General features: G+C 46.0%; 2 protein-coding genes across 2 annotated transcripts in view; both read right to left on the bottom strand.

The window, feature by feature from the left end:
* Nucleotides 1-218: 218 nt before the first annotated feature.
* Nucleotides 219-17,298, bottom strand: part of LOC123763566 (endothelin-converting enzyme 1-like) — a gene marked incomplete at its 5' end in the record, with an annotated part of 21,819 nt that continues 4,739 nt past the window's right edge. Inside the window, 6 exon segments of the mRNA XM_069304539.1 lie at nucleotides 219-4,956; nucleotides 7,768-7,940; nucleotides 8,243-8,349; nucleotides 11,483-11,692; nucleotides 13,750-13,912; nucleotides 16,783-16,959. Of these exon segments, the coding sequence (XP_069160640.1) occupies nucleotides 4,857-4,956; nucleotides 7,768-7,940; nucleotides 8,243-8,349; nucleotides 11,483-11,692; nucleotides 13,750-13,912; nucleotides 16,783-16,959 (930 nt within the window).
* On the bottom strand, nucleotides 2,539-3,316 carry LOC123763489 (capping protein inhibiting regulator of actin dynamics-like). The gene is made up of 2 exons (XM_045750619.1): nucleotides 3,237-3,316; nucleotides 2,539-2,974 (listed from the first exon to the last, which is right to left on the bottom strand). Exons 1-2 carry the CDS (start codon nucleotides 3,314-3,316, stop codon nucleotides 2,539-2,541), a joined length of 516 nt encoding a protein of 171 aa, XP_045606575.1.

Below are 17,298 nucleotides of genomic sequence, written 5' to 3'. Positions count from 1 at the left end.
CTCTAATGGCCAGGTGAGTGACGGGCTCTAATGGCCAGGTGAGTGACGGGCTCTAATGGCCAGGTGAGTGACGGGCTCTAATGGCCAGGTGAGTGACGGGCTCTAATGGCCAGGTGAGTGACGGGCTCTAATGGCCAGGTGAGTGACGGGCTCTAATGGCCAGGTGAGTGACTGGCGGAAAACACTAATAAGCTTTAAGGTTAAAGGAGGAAAATACGTCTCCTTTATATTTTATTCCTTGTGTGTTCATACATACATAATGTGGAAGTGTTGAGCATAAATAACACCTATCTACACACATGTAAGATCTGCCTCACAGACGGCCACACCTACCAACATTTTTGGCACAAGACGAAACAAAGTGAAAGAGTTGTATTTACTACAAACACAACCACCGCCTCCATACAGATAATCATACAGTGGTACGATAATTACCCAACCCTAACGATACGAGCCTATTGTTTCCTCGTCCGAGCGGCGTGCTCGCACTTGGCGAAGGTTGATCTGTTATATACAGTTCTGGAGTGATGGATGTGTCACTCGAGGGGCCGTTTCTGCCTACTGCCGTCCCCAGGCCGGCTGCTGCCTGGGGACCGTCACATTAACCAAACATTACCGTTCTTGGAGTCCTTCACGGTGAAGGGGGTTTGGAAGAGGGGCAGAGACTCTCTGTGAACAATACATGGCAGTAATGCCCGGCTTTAATGACCGCCACTGCCACAGGTGACATTACGGAGGATATACTCCGCTATACTTGCCTTACCGCGCGTCGCTGTAGTATAGCATCCGGTCTGTGATCTCTCACGGCTGGGGTCTGGACGTGAAAAAACTATTATCCCGGCTTCTCAGCAGAAAACGTTTTTGGGTCTCTCGGTATGCATGGTTTAAGTCCCATAACATTCCAGTCCCCTCAGCCGAGAGGAGCCAGCCGGCGCGGCCTCTCACGTCTTGCACCTTGCTCGGCCACACTCCAGCTCTGGGTCCAGGCACAAACAGCTGGTGTGGTGTCGAATACTGACGTCAAGTAAGGTACAGCTGCAGCCTCAGTTTAAACTCACCAAGAGGTCACACTAACACTAAATACACAGAGCAGGTACTTCAGTTCCCTACCCGAGTGTGGCATTAATGCCACTCACATACAACTATACACACTATAATTACACGGAACTATAATGATGCCACAGAATACATATATATACATACACTCTTGTGAATCTTTTTATAATACACCGATATTTATGGAAATGTAACATCTATTAAGAAAATGTTAAATTGCCAGTGAGTAAATTAGGGTGGATTAAGGGATATCAGGGGGTTGGTGAGAGGGATAAGGGAGGAGGAGGATGGGGATGAGGCAGGGTGGGAGGGAGGGGGTGAGAGGTAAGATTGGTTTGCTTCGTCTTAAAGACACGAGTCTCTCACTCTTCTGAGAACATTTTGAAGGACCCGTCTACTTCATAAAGATTTGTTCATTCTTAATGTTAATTATATATATACACACCTTGTTTATGTCAATCAATAGTTTATTATTTGTAATTTTAGGCCAATTTTGGTACATCATGTGTTATTGTCTCTACCTGAAGAACATTGCTTTTAGAACATGTGTGCACAGAACTGATAATTATATAAAATAAACGTCTTTCTTCCTTAATTTTCCAGCAGCTCGAATCGAGCTAATGAAGCCCTCACAAAATTACGTATCGTTCATCACACAATTGGAACCTTACGAACAATAGGCCTCCTGTGATCACATTGTGAGAACGTCACCTTCACGTCCAGGTAACACTGACACAGCGACCACTCATCAAGAGTGAGTGGATTGAGCGCACTAGTTTTAACAACAATAAACACAGACCCGGGCACCGCCGGATACCCACACGAATTTATTCAATAAATACATGTCAATTACTGCCGGGACACAACAGCGACATGTGGACACACATGGCAACTTCTCTCCTTCACTTGGAAGACTGAGAGAAGCTGTGACTCTCCCGACTTGTAGGCGCTTCTTCACTCTCCCGACTTGTAGGAGTTCCTTCACTCTCCCGACTTGTAGGAGTTCCTTCACTCTCCCGACTTGTAGAAGCCACTTCACTCTCCCGACTTGTAGGAGCCACTTCACTCTCCCGACTCGTTGGAGCTCCTTCACTCTCCCAACTCGTTGGAGCTCCTTCACTCTCCCAACTCTTCGCAGGAACCCCTTCACTCTCACAACTCGTAGGAGCCCTTTCACTCTCCCGACTCGTTGGAGCGCCTTCACTCTCCCGGCTCGTAGGAACCTTTATGAATGTCTTTATCATGACGTATGGGCATCGCTAGACCTCTACGCTAGAAGACTGCCTTGAAGAGATCACAACTGTAATTTGTACAACTGTTCAAAGATTAACGTGAGCTTATGTTTTCCAGGTAACAAAATGTCATTTATTTCATTACACTTCACTTATCATTTTTTTTTACTGATTTCTCCTCACTAATGTTATTCACAAATATAACAATTGTTCTCCTTGTTCTATCCATCACTCATTTCCACCAATAATTTTAATCAATTTCTCTCCATCTACTTGTGTTTCTTCGCTTCCACTGTTTGCATCTTTCCTGACCCTTATTCTCTTGTGTCTCCTGTCTTTTATTCTCTTGTGTCTCCTGTCCCTTATTCTCTTGTGTCTCTAGTCTCTTATTCTCTTGTGTCTCTAGTCTCTTATTCTCTTGTGTCTCCTGTCCCTTATTCTCTTGTGTCTCTAGTCTCTTATTCTCTTGTGTCTCCTGTCCCTTATTCTCTTGTGTCTCTAGTCTCTTATTCTCTTGTGTCTCTAGTCTCTTATTCTCTTGTGTCTCTAGTCTCTTATTCTCTTGTGTCTCTAGTCTCTTATTCTCTTGTGTCTCTAGTCTCTTATTCTCTTGTGTCTCTAGTCTCTTATTCTTATGTGTCTCCTGTCTCTTGTTCTCCTCCAAGAGGACTGGCAGCGATGCTTGTCTAAACCCACTTATTTGCACTAATCGATTCTGACATCCATTCACTCAAGCTGACGCGCACTCGACCTCTGCAGTACACTCTAGCTTCCTTGGTGAGTGATTCTGCACTGTCTTCTGAGTGTTACTGTCAACAGGCACTCGAGTACTATTGTCGGCCTTCTCTCGTCCTCTACACGCACTCTGATAGTACTCTTAACTGTGTTCTTAACCGTCATGTTTTCATTCTCACACTGCAAATGCACTTTAGTGTCATTTAATCTGACCGTGTGCACTGCAGACACTTATCTGCACTCTGAGAGTCTTCAGGGCACTCTGAGGTATCCGTAGCTCTTCTTGGCGCCATCTTATACCGTGGTCTCTGGTAACACTAGTTCCAATATGCTCTTTCTCCATGTATGATTTCTCGAGAGAAATACATTTTATCCCGTATCCCCTGGGCACTAGCCTTTGTGCATGCTGTTTCTCGTGCTTAATCCCTGCCTCCTCCACACACTGATCCTCCACCCATTAATTTTAGTTCTACACTATTTCCTCTATTTCTTAAGAATTTTCTTACATACAGACACGCTCTTACCCCACATCCCAAACTTCATCTACACTCGCAAATCCATTACACTCTCACCCAAGTGCTAATCTCCAACCGCATCCTCGCCCATACTCTCACTCACACTACCTCTCACTCTCCCCAACACACACGCTGTTTCTCAGTCTGGGGTATAGATGAAACAAACACAAACATGCCTCCCCCACAAACATGCCTCCCTCACAAACATGCCTCCCCCACAAACATGCCTCCCTCACAAACATGCCTCCCCCACAAACATGCCTCCCCCACAAACATGCCTCCCTCACAAACATGCCTCCCCCACAAACATGCCTCCCTCACAAACATGCCTCCCCCACAAACATGCCTCCCCCACAAACATGCCTCCCTCACAAACATGCCTCCCCCACAAACATGCCTCCCCCACAAACATGCCTCCCCCACAAACATGCTTCCCTCACAAACATTCCTCCCTCATTAACATACCTCCCCTCCCCCCCACACAAACATCAAACATGTTTTTGACTCGTAGGAAGTCAAGATGAACACACCACTTATCCACTACTTATTATCAATCCTTCTTATTTAATTGGACTTATATAATTGCTTTCTCTAGTGATGCTCTCGTCAAAATGTCTCGTAGTCATGAGTGTGTCACTCGTATGTCACTCGTGTGGCACAAGTGTGTCACTCGTGTGGCACAAGTGTGTCACTCGTGTGGCACAAGTGTGTCACTCGTGTGTCACTCGTGTGTCACTCTTGTGGCACAAGTGTCACTAGTGTGTCACTCGTGTGGCACAAGTGTGTCACTCGTGTGTCACTCGTGTGTCACTCGTGTGGCACTCGTGTGGCACTCGTGTGTCACTTGTATGTCACTCGTGTGTCACTAGTGTGGCACAAGTGTGTCACTCTTGTGGCACAAGTGTGTCACTAGTGTGTCACTAGTGTGGCACAAGTGTGTCACTAGTGTGTCACTCATGTGCTCATTTATGTCATGATTGTGGGGTTTCGTCTCTTTCCTGTTTTCTCCTCTACTTGTTCAGCCTTCCTGAATTTTTCCCGTTTTCGATTTGTTCCGTTTTCTAATTTTCTTTTTAACGTTTTCTAATTTTCTTTTTAACGTTTTCTAATTTTCTTTTTAACGTTTTCTAATTTTCTTTTTTCCGTTTTCGTGTATTAGGTACGTCATCATCTGGCCTGATCATCAACACCTAACCAATGCTCACTACCCTCTACCTTCTCTTGCTTATTCTTGCGCCGAGGCGTCACGGCATCTCCGTAGTTTCAGCATCTCCAGAGTGGTGGCGTTGCGGGTTAGTCATCTGCCTGGTCCCGGGTCTCACCACACGCGACATTTTCTTTCGGGGTTCATCTTGCTGCCGACGGGGCAGTTGAAGGCTTCGCTGAACTCCTCGGAGTTAGAGAGCGTTCCAATAACCCTGCAGAGGCCAGACAATCATTAATAACATCCTAAAAATTATATCGATATATTCTGTTATGATTCATATTATTATTTCTATTGTATACACCAGATTCTTGTTAATGTTGTTGCAGTTCATCTTACAGTTAAGGCCAAAGCTATACCGTATTACAAACACAAATGTTATGTAATATATATATATATATATATATATATATATATATATATATATATATATATATATAGATTACTTGCCAGGTTTCTTAACATCAGATAAGGACTTTGCATTTAAACACATAAATAAACAAATTAATAATGTATATGACACTAAACTGATGTTATTAAACCTTGAATTGAATCGAAATACTTCATTAATATGTGTTTTGTATATTTATTAATGGATTAGTTTACACAAATTTACAGTAAATTATTTACCTAAGAAAAATTCATGATAATAACATAACATGAAATATATGTAGTTATAGACTACTCAAGAATTAGATTTAGACACTACAATTATCAATTATTTTAAAATTATTACAGTCGTCAAACTCAGATTCAGAAACTATTTCCGTTGCAACTTATACAGTCGTTATATATATATATATATATATATATATATAAAGTGTAGAAGGAACAAAGCCACACCATCTGAGGCAGTGGGATAGGTCACACCCACACCATCTGAGGCAGTGGGATAGACCACACCCACACCATCTGAGGCAGTGGGATAGACCACACCCACACCCTCTGAGGCAGTGGGATAGGCCACACCCACACCATCTGAGGTAGTGGGATAGGCCACACCCACACCATCTGAGGCAGTGGGATAGACCACACCCACACCATCTGAGGCAGTGGGATAGACCACACCCACACCATCTGAGGTAGTGGGATAGACCACACCCACACCATCTGAGGCAGTGGGATAGGCCACACCCACACCATCTGAGGCAGTGGGATAGGCCACACCCACACCATCCCAGGCAGTGGGATAGACCACACCCACACCATCCCAGGCAGTGGGATAGACCACACCCACACCATCCCAGGCAGTGGGATAGACCACACCCACACCATCCCAGGCAGTGGGATAGACCACACCCACACCATCCCAGGCAGTGGGATAGACCACACCCACACCATCCCAGGCAGTGGGATAGACCACACCCACACCATCCCAGGCAGTGGGATAGACCACACCCACACCATCCCAGGCAGTGGGATAGACCACACCCACACCATCCCAGGCAGTGGGATAGACCACACCCACACCATCCCAGGCAGTGGGATAGACCACACCCACACCATCTCAGGCAGTGGGATAGACCACACCCACACCATCCCAGGCAGTGGGATAGACCACACCCACACCATCTCAGGCAGTGGGATAGACCACACCCACACCATCTCAGGCAGTGGGATAGACCACACCCACACCATCTCAGGCAGTGGGATAGACCACACCCACACCATCCCAGGCAGTGGGATAGACCACACCCACACCATCTCAGGCAGTGGGATAGACCACACCCACACCATCTCAGGCAGTGGGATAGACCACACCCACACCATCCCAGGCAGTGGGATAGACCACACCCACACCATCTGAGGCAGTGGGATAGACCACACCCACACCATCCCAGGCAGTGGGATAGACCACACCCACACCATCTCAGGCAGTGGGATAGACCACACCCACACCATCTCAGGCAGTGGGATAGACCACACCCACACCATCCCAGGCAGTGGGATAGACCATACCCATACTGGTTGAGGGGTTCAGCCCTCATCCTCCCCGGCCAATTTAAAGCCCCGCTCTGATATCCAGCATGACCGTCTACCCAAAACACTTTACATAGTCTTTGACGCTTGAGCGTGAAGCCCTCTTGACTTTGAATAACCCAGGGATGAGCTCACTAGTCTGAGTGCACTTGAACTACATACCAAGGAGGTGAACACTCGCCTTGGTACTCCCTCCCGAGTGAAAGCTGTGACCCCTCGACCTCATCTTCGTGTAGGTCACGAGTACTTTAATATTCTCCGGAAGTGCATAAAATAGCCTGGTACGGTCTCTAAACAAAGTTCAACGCCAGCAATCACTATCACAATACGTCAGATTCAGATTCAGATTCAGATGTTTATTCAGGTAAGGTATATACATACAAGTGATGTTACATTAATGGATTGATATATAGATAGAGCTAGTACATACAATGCCTAAAGCCACTATTACGCAATGCGTTTCGGGCAAGAAAAACATTAATATCTAGAACTTAATACTAATTGAGCATAAAGAATAAAAAGTGTTGAGAACAAATACAAATAAAGATAAAAAAAAAGGGGGGAACATGACTGAAAAAGCAGCACAAATACAATAGGTTGACAAACAGTGTTGATTAAAAAAAAAGAAAATAACGGACATGGGTTGACAATAGAGGAGTGAGGTAGGTTACAGGGAATTTATTAGGTAGTGTTTAGTTTTTATCTTAAACTGGTTGAGAGAGGTACTGTCTTTAACATGGTTGGGAAGGTCATTCCACATTCTGGGCCCCTTGATTTGTAGAGCATTTCTGGTTTGATTAAGTCGTACTCTAGGAATATCAAAACTGTATTTATTTCTGGTGTGGTGCTCATGGGTTCTGTTACAACCTTCTATGAAGCTTTTGAGATCAGGATTGGCATTACAGTTTAGCGTTTTGTATATGTATAATACACATGAGAGAATGTGCAGTGACTTAATGTCTAACATATTCAGGGATTTGAACGTCTGGCGATTCTACTGTTAGAAGCACTAACCAACACACCATCAAAGCCACAGGCGCCTCACCTGAACCTATTGGGAGAGTGCTGGCCACTGCGAATTTTGGTCAGCATAGCCTCGGGGCTGTTCACCTCGCACCAGATCTGCCCGAAGTTGAGGAAGAAGAGCTGATCGTGAGTGAGGTTGACGAAGGGCATCGTCACCGTCTCCTCGTTGCTTCTCCGCCAGGTCTGATACGCCTACACCAGCCACAGGAGAAGACCTTAGAATGTACACACACACATACTCTTACTCCCTCCACACATCCCACAACCCTCCTCTATGATTATTTTATATTTTTTTTCATCTTCTATCTCTATCTGTTTATGCTCGTTCTCCCCCTTCTCGCTCTCTCTCACTCTCTCACTCTCTCTCTCTCTCTCTCTCTCTCTCTCTCTCTCTCTCTCTCTCTCTCACTCTCTCTCACACTCTCTCACACACTCTCTCTCTCTCTCTCTCTCTCTCTCTCTCTCTCTCTCTCTCTCTCTCTCTCCTTTAGTACCTGGTATGAGATCTTAATGCCAGCGTTGTCTGCGATGTTCTCGCCCAGAGTGTTGACGGGGTTGATCTTGAGCCCCACGTCGTCCACCTTGTACTCCCCATACTGGTCTGTGGACATCAATACCAGTCAGTGAGGTCTGTGGACATCAATATCAGTGAGGTCTGTGGACATCAACATCAGTCAGTGAGGTCTGTGAACGTCAACGTCAATCAGTGGAACAGATGCGGGGCAGAAGCAGGAGAATAGGACAAGGACAAGCAAGAGGAGCATGAGGCAAAGCCAGGCAAGAGGTCGTAAGTAGCATTCACGCACCTTCATCTTAAATTACAACTTGCCTCGCCTCTCAATCTGACCTAGAAGATGACAGCGGGTGTTGGGCCGCAGCAAGAACGTCTTGAGGATGCTGAGCTACTGAGAACTCGTCTCAGTGTTCCCGCCTCTCTAACTACCCAGAATGTTAAGAAGACGTTTCTGTTTCCAGCAGTGCGAGGCGGAGTCTGGCCCAAGAGCGACCTGAGCTCCTCAGAGGGGTTCAGACTGTCAGGTTTCTAAACTGTGTTCCCGTCAGGTTTATAAACTGTGTTCCCGTCAGGTTTCTAAACTGTTTCCGTCAGGTTTGTAATTCTGTGTTTCCCACGACCCCAGCCTTGAAGGCTGAAGCACTCTTGTACATCCTCATCTTCATCTTCAATGTTAATGTTCATTTATAATTTGTCCAATCTGAAAGTAACCCAGTGAAGTGATATCGGGGCTTCTTGAGGTTATCTTGAGATGATTCCGGGGCTTCTTGAGGTTATCTTGAGATGATTCCGGGGCTTTTAGTGTCCCCGCGGCCCGGTCCTCGACCAGGCCTCAACCCCCAGGAAGCAGCCCGTGACAGCTGACTAACACCCAGGTACCTATTTTACTGCTAGGTAACAGGGGCATAGGGTGAAAGAAACTCTGCCCATTGTTTCTCGCCGGCGCCTGGGATCGAACCCAGGACCACAGGATCACAAGTCCCGCGTGCTGTCCGCTCGGCCGACCGGCTCCCCTGAGGGAGGGCTCCCCTGAGATTAGGGCTGAGGAGATAGTGGTAAAGTCTATGCGTTAATATGATAGGATAAGCTTTATGTTTAATGAAAAGCTGCATTAGAAAGAGAGATGCATAATGGGATCACACACACACACACACACACTGCAGATGAGTACCCAAATGAGCCACATAGGCCTTAGAAAGAACTTTTTTTTAGTGCCAGAGTAGTTAATAAATGGAATGCACTAGGGAGTGATGTGGTGGAAGCTGACTCCATATACACAGCTTCAAATGTAGATATGATACAGCGCAATAAACTCAGTAACCTGTACACCGGTAGATTGACAGTTGAGAGGCGGGACCAAGAAGCCAAAGCTTAAAATTGCCTAATTAGGCAAGCACAACTAGGTGAGTACACACACACACACACACACACACACACACACACACACACACACACACACACACACACACACACACACACACCCAGATGGCGTTTCACCATGGGTTCTGAGAGAATGTGCATCTGAGCTCAGCATTCCACTTCACCTGATCTTTCAGGCATCCCTGTGTACAGGAATCGTAGCAGACGGGTGGAAACAGGCTAACATAGTTCCAATCTACAAAAGTGGCAGCAGGGAAGACCCCCTCAATTATAGACCTGTATCATTGACAAGTGTAATAGTGAAAGTATTGGAAAAACTAATCAAAACTAAATGGGTAGAACACCTAGAGAGAAATGATATAATATCAGACAGACAGTATGGTTTTCGATCTGGAAGATCCTGTGTATCGAATTTACTCAGTTTCTATGATCGAGCCACAGAGATATTACAGGAAAGAGATGGTTGGGTTGACTGCATCTATCTGGACCTAAAAAAGGCTTTCGACAGAGTTCCACATAAGAGGTTGTTCTGGAAACTGGAAAATATTGGAGGGGTGACAGGTAAGCTTCTATCATGGATGAAAAATTTTCTGACTGATAGAAAAATGAGGGCAGTAATCAGAGGCAATGTATCAGAATGGAGAAATGTCACAAGTGGAGTACCACAGGGTTCAGTTCTTGCACCAGTGATGTTTATTGTGTACATAAATGATCTACCAGTTGGTATACAGAATTATATGAACATGTTTGCTGATGATGCTAAGATAATAGGAAGGATAAGAAATTTAGATGACTGTCATGCCCTTCAAAAAGACCTGGACAAAATAAGTATATGGAGCACCACTTGGCAAATGGAATTTAATGTTAATAAATGTCATGTTATGGAATGTGGAATAGGAGAACATAGACCCCACACAACCTATATATTATGTGAGAAATCTTTAAAGAATTCTGATAAAGAAAGAGATCTAGGAGTGGTTCTAGATAGAAAACTATCACCTGAGGACCACATAAAGAATATTGTGCAAGGAGCCTATGCTATGCTTTCTAACTTCAGAATTGCATTTAAATACATGGATGGCGATATACTAAAGAAATTGTTCATGACTTTTGTTAGGCCAAAGCTAGAATATGCAGCTGTTGTGTGGTGCCCATATCTTAAGAAGCACATCAACAAACTGGAAAAGGTGCAAAGACATGCTACTAAGTGGCTCCCAGAACTGAAGGGCAAGAGCTACGAGGAGAGGTTAGAAGCATTAAATATGCCAAAACTAGAAGACAGAAGAAAAAGAGGTGATATGATCACTACATACAAAATAGTAACAGGAATTGACAAAATCGACAGGGAAGACTTCCTGAGACCTGGAACTTCAAGAACAAGAGGTCATAGATTTAAACTAGCTAAACACAGATGCCGAAGAAATATAAGAAAATTCACCTTCGCAAATAGAGTGGTAGACGGTTGGAACAAGTTAAGTGAGAAGGTGGTGGAGGCCAAGACCGTCAGTAGTTTCAAAGCGTTATATGACAAAGAGTGCTGGGAAGACGGGACACCACGAGCGTAGCTCTCATCCTGTAACTACACTTAGGTAATTACACTTAGGTAATTACACACACACACACACACACACACACAGATATATCAAGTCTTCGTAAAACACGTAAACACGATTAAACAACACTCAATAACAATATAGAATGATTTAACATTTAGCAAAGTTATTTCCCTTGCTGGTTTGATCAGACTCCCGCGGGCTGGAACACCAGACACCAGCATTTCGCTCTCCTACACTACAACACCAGCAATACAACACACACTCCCTGAGAAGAGGCGACCCACCGAGCATGCAGGAGGCCCTCTGGTAGAACTTGGAGACGTCGTCGGGGGTCCACCACTGCTGCAGGTTGCCGTTCTTGTCGAACTGGCGGCCGCGGTCGTCGAAGCCGTGCGTGATCTCGTGGCCGATGACGACGCCGATGCCGCCGTAGTTGACGGAGCGCGGGAAGGCCGGGTGGTAGAAAGGTGGCTGTAGGATACCCGCTGGGAACACTGCAAGTCAGCGGTGAGTGAGTGAGTGAGTGATGGATGACAGAGACACACAGTAAAAAGGACACTCGTAAGCTGACATCACAGACGACAAACTAAACATTTGTTTTTCTATGTAATTAAGGAATCTTCATGAGACTATTCACAGGTGTGGACAGCTGGCGTCACACAAAGGAGTCATCCTCCAGCGTCACACAAAGGAGTCATCCTCCAGCGTCACACAAAGGAGTCATCCTCCAGCGTCACACAAAGGAGTCATCCTCCAGCGTCACACAAAGGAGTCATCCTCCAGCGTCACACAAAGGAGTCATCCTCCAGCGTCACACAAAGGAGTCATCCTCCAGCGTCACAGACACCTTGTCTGATTACGGAGTACATATCTACACTGCGTACATCCTTCGTCACTGTGACCATCTTCTCTACACACTATCTTCATCTTTGTGACCATGTAGATTACATACGTTCTAAATCACTGTTACCATCTATGCTGCATACGTTCTTTATTACTCTATCTACTCTACACACTGTTTTCATTACTGTAACCATCTACACTACACACGTTGTTCGTCACTGTAACTCTCTAACCAACTCTCGGCCTTCATCACTGAAACTCTCTCCGCTAAATACAGCCATCCTCACTGTACCCATCTACACTACACACGACTATCATTTCTGTAACGGTCTATTACTACACGGTTTTCAGCGTCTATATATCCATCTTTACGACCCCGGGCAGCGCCGGGTACCCCATCTAGGCAGTGTATAGAGTTTGGGCTCCCAACACGTAATCATGTGGGAAATAATATGCTGGACGAATCATAGTGAAAATCTGGTATTTAGGGAAGGTTGAAAGATGGTATGAAAGGAGGGAGGTGGGGGGAGGGGTGGGCATGGAGCTGACCCACACCTCCCTATGATCGTCCTCTTACAACCACCAGTCATCCTGCAAAGTTTAGTGAGGCTAGCCTTAAGCACGTGGCTTCCAGCCATGAATTGACAGACGGACATCCTTTTTTTTTTACGTGGAGGTATTTACAGATATAAATTGCAAACTTTAGAGCCATATCAGATGCATCAAGAGGAACGATGTTGACCAGACCACACACTAGAAGGTGGAGGGACGACGACGTTTCGACTTGAGAATGGTCCAGGACGGACCGAAACGTCGTCGTCCCTTCACCTTCTAGTGTGTGGTCTGGTCAACATACTTTAGCCACGTTATTGTGACTCATCGCCTGCAAGAGGAACGATACCCCTCAAACATTGACCAGCTTTGTCATCTACACAGTCATAAATACTCACACTCCGCCCAAGTAAAACAGAAACAAGCAACACTTAGTGGGCCAGCCAGAGGCTTAGGGCCCGCGTAGTGGGCCAGCCAGAGGCTTAGGGCCCGCACAGTGGGCCAGCCAAAGGCTTAGGGCCCGCTCAGTGGGCCAGCCAGAGGCTTAGGGCCCGCACAGTGGGCCAGCCAGAGGCTTAGGGCCCGCACAGTGGGCCAGCCAGAGGCTTAGGGCCCGCACAGTGGGCCAGCCGAGGCTTAGGGCCTGCACAGTGGGCCAGCCAAAGGCTTAGGGCCCGCACAGTGGGCCAGCCAAAGGCTTAGGGCCTGCTCAGTGGGCCAGCCAGAGGCTTAGGGCCCGCCCAGTGGGCCAGCCAGAGGCTTAAGGCCCGCACAGTGGGCCAGCCAAAGGCTTAGGGCCCGCTCAGTGGGCCAGCTAGAGGCTTAGGGCCCGCCCAGTGGGCCAGCCAGAGGCTTAGGGCCCGCCCAGTGGGCCAGCCAGAGGCTTAGGGCCCGCCCAGTGGGCCAGCCAGAGGCTTAAGGCCCGCACAGTGGGCCAGCCAGAGGCTTAGGGCCCGCTCAGTGGGCCAGCCAGAGGCTTAGGGCCCGCCCAGTGGGCCAGCCAGAGGCTTAGGGCCCGCCCAGTGGGCCAGCCAGAGGCTTAGGGCCCGCCCAGTGGGCCAGCCAGAGGCTTAGGGCCCGCCCAGTGGGCCAGCCAGAGGCTTAGGGCCCGCGCAGGAATATCCCTGCCAAAAAAAAAAATCTACACATCTCTCACCGATCATGTTCTTGGACCTGCTGTAATAGGCGTTGACGACGGCCGGGGAGGTGACCCAGGCGGTGCGGTTGACGGGGACGGCCAGAAGGTCGTGATTAGTGCGCGCGTGGAACTGCAGCATCTTCAGCACGTTCTCAAAGTGCGTGGCGGGGTCGAAGCTGAGCTGGAGGCGAGAGGAAGTGTGAGGAAAGTAGTCACAACACCAGACGCCAAGGGGGTCAGATTCACGAAGCAGTTACGCAAACACTTACGAACCTGTACATCTTTTCTCAATCTTTGGCGGCTTTGTTTACAATTATTAAACAGTTAATGAGCTCCGAAGCACCAGAAGACTGTTTATAACAATAATAACACTTGATTGGGAAGTTTTAATGCTTGTAAACTGTTTAATAAATGTAGCCAATGGCGTCAAAGATTGAGGAAAGATGTACGCGTTCGTAAATACTTGCGTAAATGCTTCGTGAATCTGGCCCCAGTAGTCCAGACGACGAGGACACTCGGGTAGTCCTCGCAGGGACTACCTCCAGTCTTCCACCCACAAACCCTTTTTTTCCACTGCATAATGTGACGGAACTTGAGAATATAGGAAACAATTTCGTCGTGCAACAGACAGGTTAATACATACACCATGATTTATATGTGCTTCAGCCTACAGTTTAGACCTATTGTCTTGTGTATGATCCTCTGTCCTATAACAGTGAAGGCCAGCATAATTCTCACTCTAATAAGATCTAATTGAATTTCCCAGATTAGGCAAAATTATATTGGATTTTTGCCAATGGAAGATGTTAATAACAATATAAACAGCTTTATCAATAAATCTATCAATTTTTGTAAAACCTCTTGTATGTATGTACTTTACCTGAATAAACATTTATTGATTTATTTATAATAATAATAATAATAACAATAATAAGCACCACGGCTCTTAGCATCTTTACACAGCTCTGTCTTCCGCCAAACTCAAAATAAACAAAGAAGAAGAAAATGAGACAGATGCGGGACATCAAGACGACAGACCAAGAGAATAAGAACTTGCACAATGTCTTTAACCTCTAAGGTACCATCTGTTCTTTCGACTACATTAGAGTGACTAAATTATTGTCGGTAGTGAAGTAATTAGCAGCTTGGGCACCTGGTGGTTAGATAACTATCAACACGTTACTTGCTGGCTCCATCTCAGCCCACACGAACGCCAGAAAGCTACTACACCTCCATGATACAGAACATGGTGTGTGTGTGTGTGTGTGTGTGTGTGTGTGTGTGTGTGTGTGTGTGTACTCACCTATTTGTGTAGGTAGGTGAGTTGTGTAGGTGTACTCACCTATTTGTGTGTGTGTGTGTGTGTGTGTGTGTGTGTGTGTGTGTGTGTGTGTGTGTGTGTGTGTGTGTGTGTGTGTGTGTGTGTGTAAGAGCGAGAGGCCATCCAGGGCACTTCAAGGCCTCCTCCCTTCCTTAAGACTACTCCATCAGCTTAATGGTCCTCAAGCTCCAGCACCACCTGCACCCCCCCCCCCCACACCTCCTCCTTCCAGTCACCTCTAACTTCCCTGACCAAGCTTCTCCCTAAAACACATACATGCGTTAACACTTGATACACACACACACATATATATATATATATATATATATATATATATATATATATATATATATATATATATATATATATATATGTCGTACCTAATAGCCAGAACGCACTTCTCTGCCTACTATGCAAGGCCCGATTTGCCTAATAAGCCAAGTTTTCCTGAATTAATATATTTTCCCCAATTTTTTTCTTATGAAATGATAAAGCTACCCATTTCATTATGTATGAGGTGAATGATTTTTTATTGGAGTTAAAATTAACATAGATATATGACTGAACCTAACCAACCCTACCTAACCTAACCTAACCTATCTTTATCGGTTAGGTTAGGTTAGGTAGCCCAAAAAGTAAGGTTAGGTTAGGTTAGGTAGGTTAGGTAGTCGAAAAAACATTAATTCATGAAAACTTGGCTTATTAGGCAAATCGTGCCTTGCATAGTAGGCTGAGAAGTGCGTTCTGGCTACTAGGTACGACATATATATATATATATATATATATATATATATATATATATATATATCTCCCCGCAACCTCCAATCTGGACGACCCTCCTTGAGGTTACCTTGAGGTGCTTCCGGGGCTTAGTGTCCCCGCGGCCCGGTCGTCGACCAGGCCTCCTGGTTGCTGGACTGATCAACCAGGCTGTTAGACGCGGCTGCTCGCAGCCTGACGTATGAGTCACAGCCTGGTTGATCAGGTATCCTTTGGAGGTGCTTATCCAGTTCTCTCTTGAACACTGTGAGGGGTCGGCCAGTTATGCCCCTTATGTGTAGTGGAAGCGTGTTGAACAGTCTAGGCCTCTGATGTTGATAGAGTTCTCTCTCAGAGTACCTGTTGCACCTCAGCTTTTCAACGGGGGTATTCTGCACATCCTGCCATGTCTTCTGGTCTCATGTGATGTTATTTCTGTGTGCAGGTTTGGGACCAGCCCCTCAATTATTTTCCACGTGTAAATTATTATGTATCTCTCCCGCCTGCGCTCAAGGGAGTACAGATTTAGGCTCTTAGTCGGTCCCAGTAATTTAGAAGTTTTACTGAGTGGATTCTAGCAGTAAAGGCTCTCTGCACGCTCTCCAGGTCAGCAATTTCTCCAGCTGGAGAAATTGCGAAATCTCCCTCACAGCAGGAAATGTATATGTTTATCTCTCAGAGTGTTTGGTAATATGTTTATTGTTTGTGATGTGTGTCTATGTATGTATTATCACGATGTACTGAACGGGGTGAGAATAGCTTGAGCAACCTCATCCCTTTGTGTGTATTTTACCTCAATAAACTTATTTCAATTTCAATTTCAACCCTCACAGCCTATCCCTAACCTATCCCCCCCCTCACACACTAGAATATACTCTCTTCCCTGACCTCAGGAGAATATATATAGTTTTCTATATCGGAGGAGAGAACCCCGGGTCTTCTCCAGCAAGGAGGCCGCCGCCATCACTAACCTCGTAGTAGACAGCGTCCATGTAGGTACTGTTGAGGAGGTACTCCGGGTAGCCCACGTTCTTGACGATGGTGTCCACCTTGTCCTGGGCGACGGTACGCGTCTCCTCGTTCATCCAGAGAGCCTCCTCCAGGGCCGCCTTGAAGGAGTCCCGTATGAGGGAGATCATCTCGTGGGTCTGTCGCCAGCCACCGTGTCAGGAGCAGAGTACGTAAACCTCACCCACATTATATATATATATATATATATATATATATATATATATATGTATATATATATATATATATATATATATATATATATAAATTATTTATGTATGCAGAACATTTAAAATGTGAAAATATTGCCAAAACGTTTTTCGACCCAACTGGATCGTCATCAGTGTGAAAATACATAGGGAGAGTGACTGATGGAGATCAAGCCAGCCAAGAGGTGCGGCACGGGCACGAATAGCCCGTAAGACTTAGGAAGAGGCAGTAGAGAGGTTAAGTAGGCAATGGTTGGGGAGAGGGGAGGG

The sequence above is a fragment of the Procambarus clarkii genome, chromosome 52, assembly GCF_040958095.1.
Source record: "Procambarus clarkii isolate CNS0578487 chromosome 52, FALCON_Pclarkii_2.0, whole genome shotgun sequence".
NCBI classification, from domain to species: Eukaryota; Metazoa; Arthropoda; class Malacostraca; order Decapoda; family Cambaridae; genus Procambarus; species Procambarus clarkii.
The sequence above is the reverse complement of the archived record's forward strand: the minus strand, read 5'-3'. Positions and strand labels throughout refer to the sequence as shown.

Coding starts and splice junctions, on each gene's coding strand:
- LOC123763489 (XM_045750619.1), bottom strand. CDS start 3,316: ATGGCGCCAAGAAGAGCTACGGATACCTCAGAGTGCCCTGAAGACTCT. Junction 2,975..3,236: donor AAGTGTCTGCAGTGCACACG/GTCAGATTAAAT, acceptor AAGTGGGTTTAG/ACAAGCATCGCTGCCAGTCC.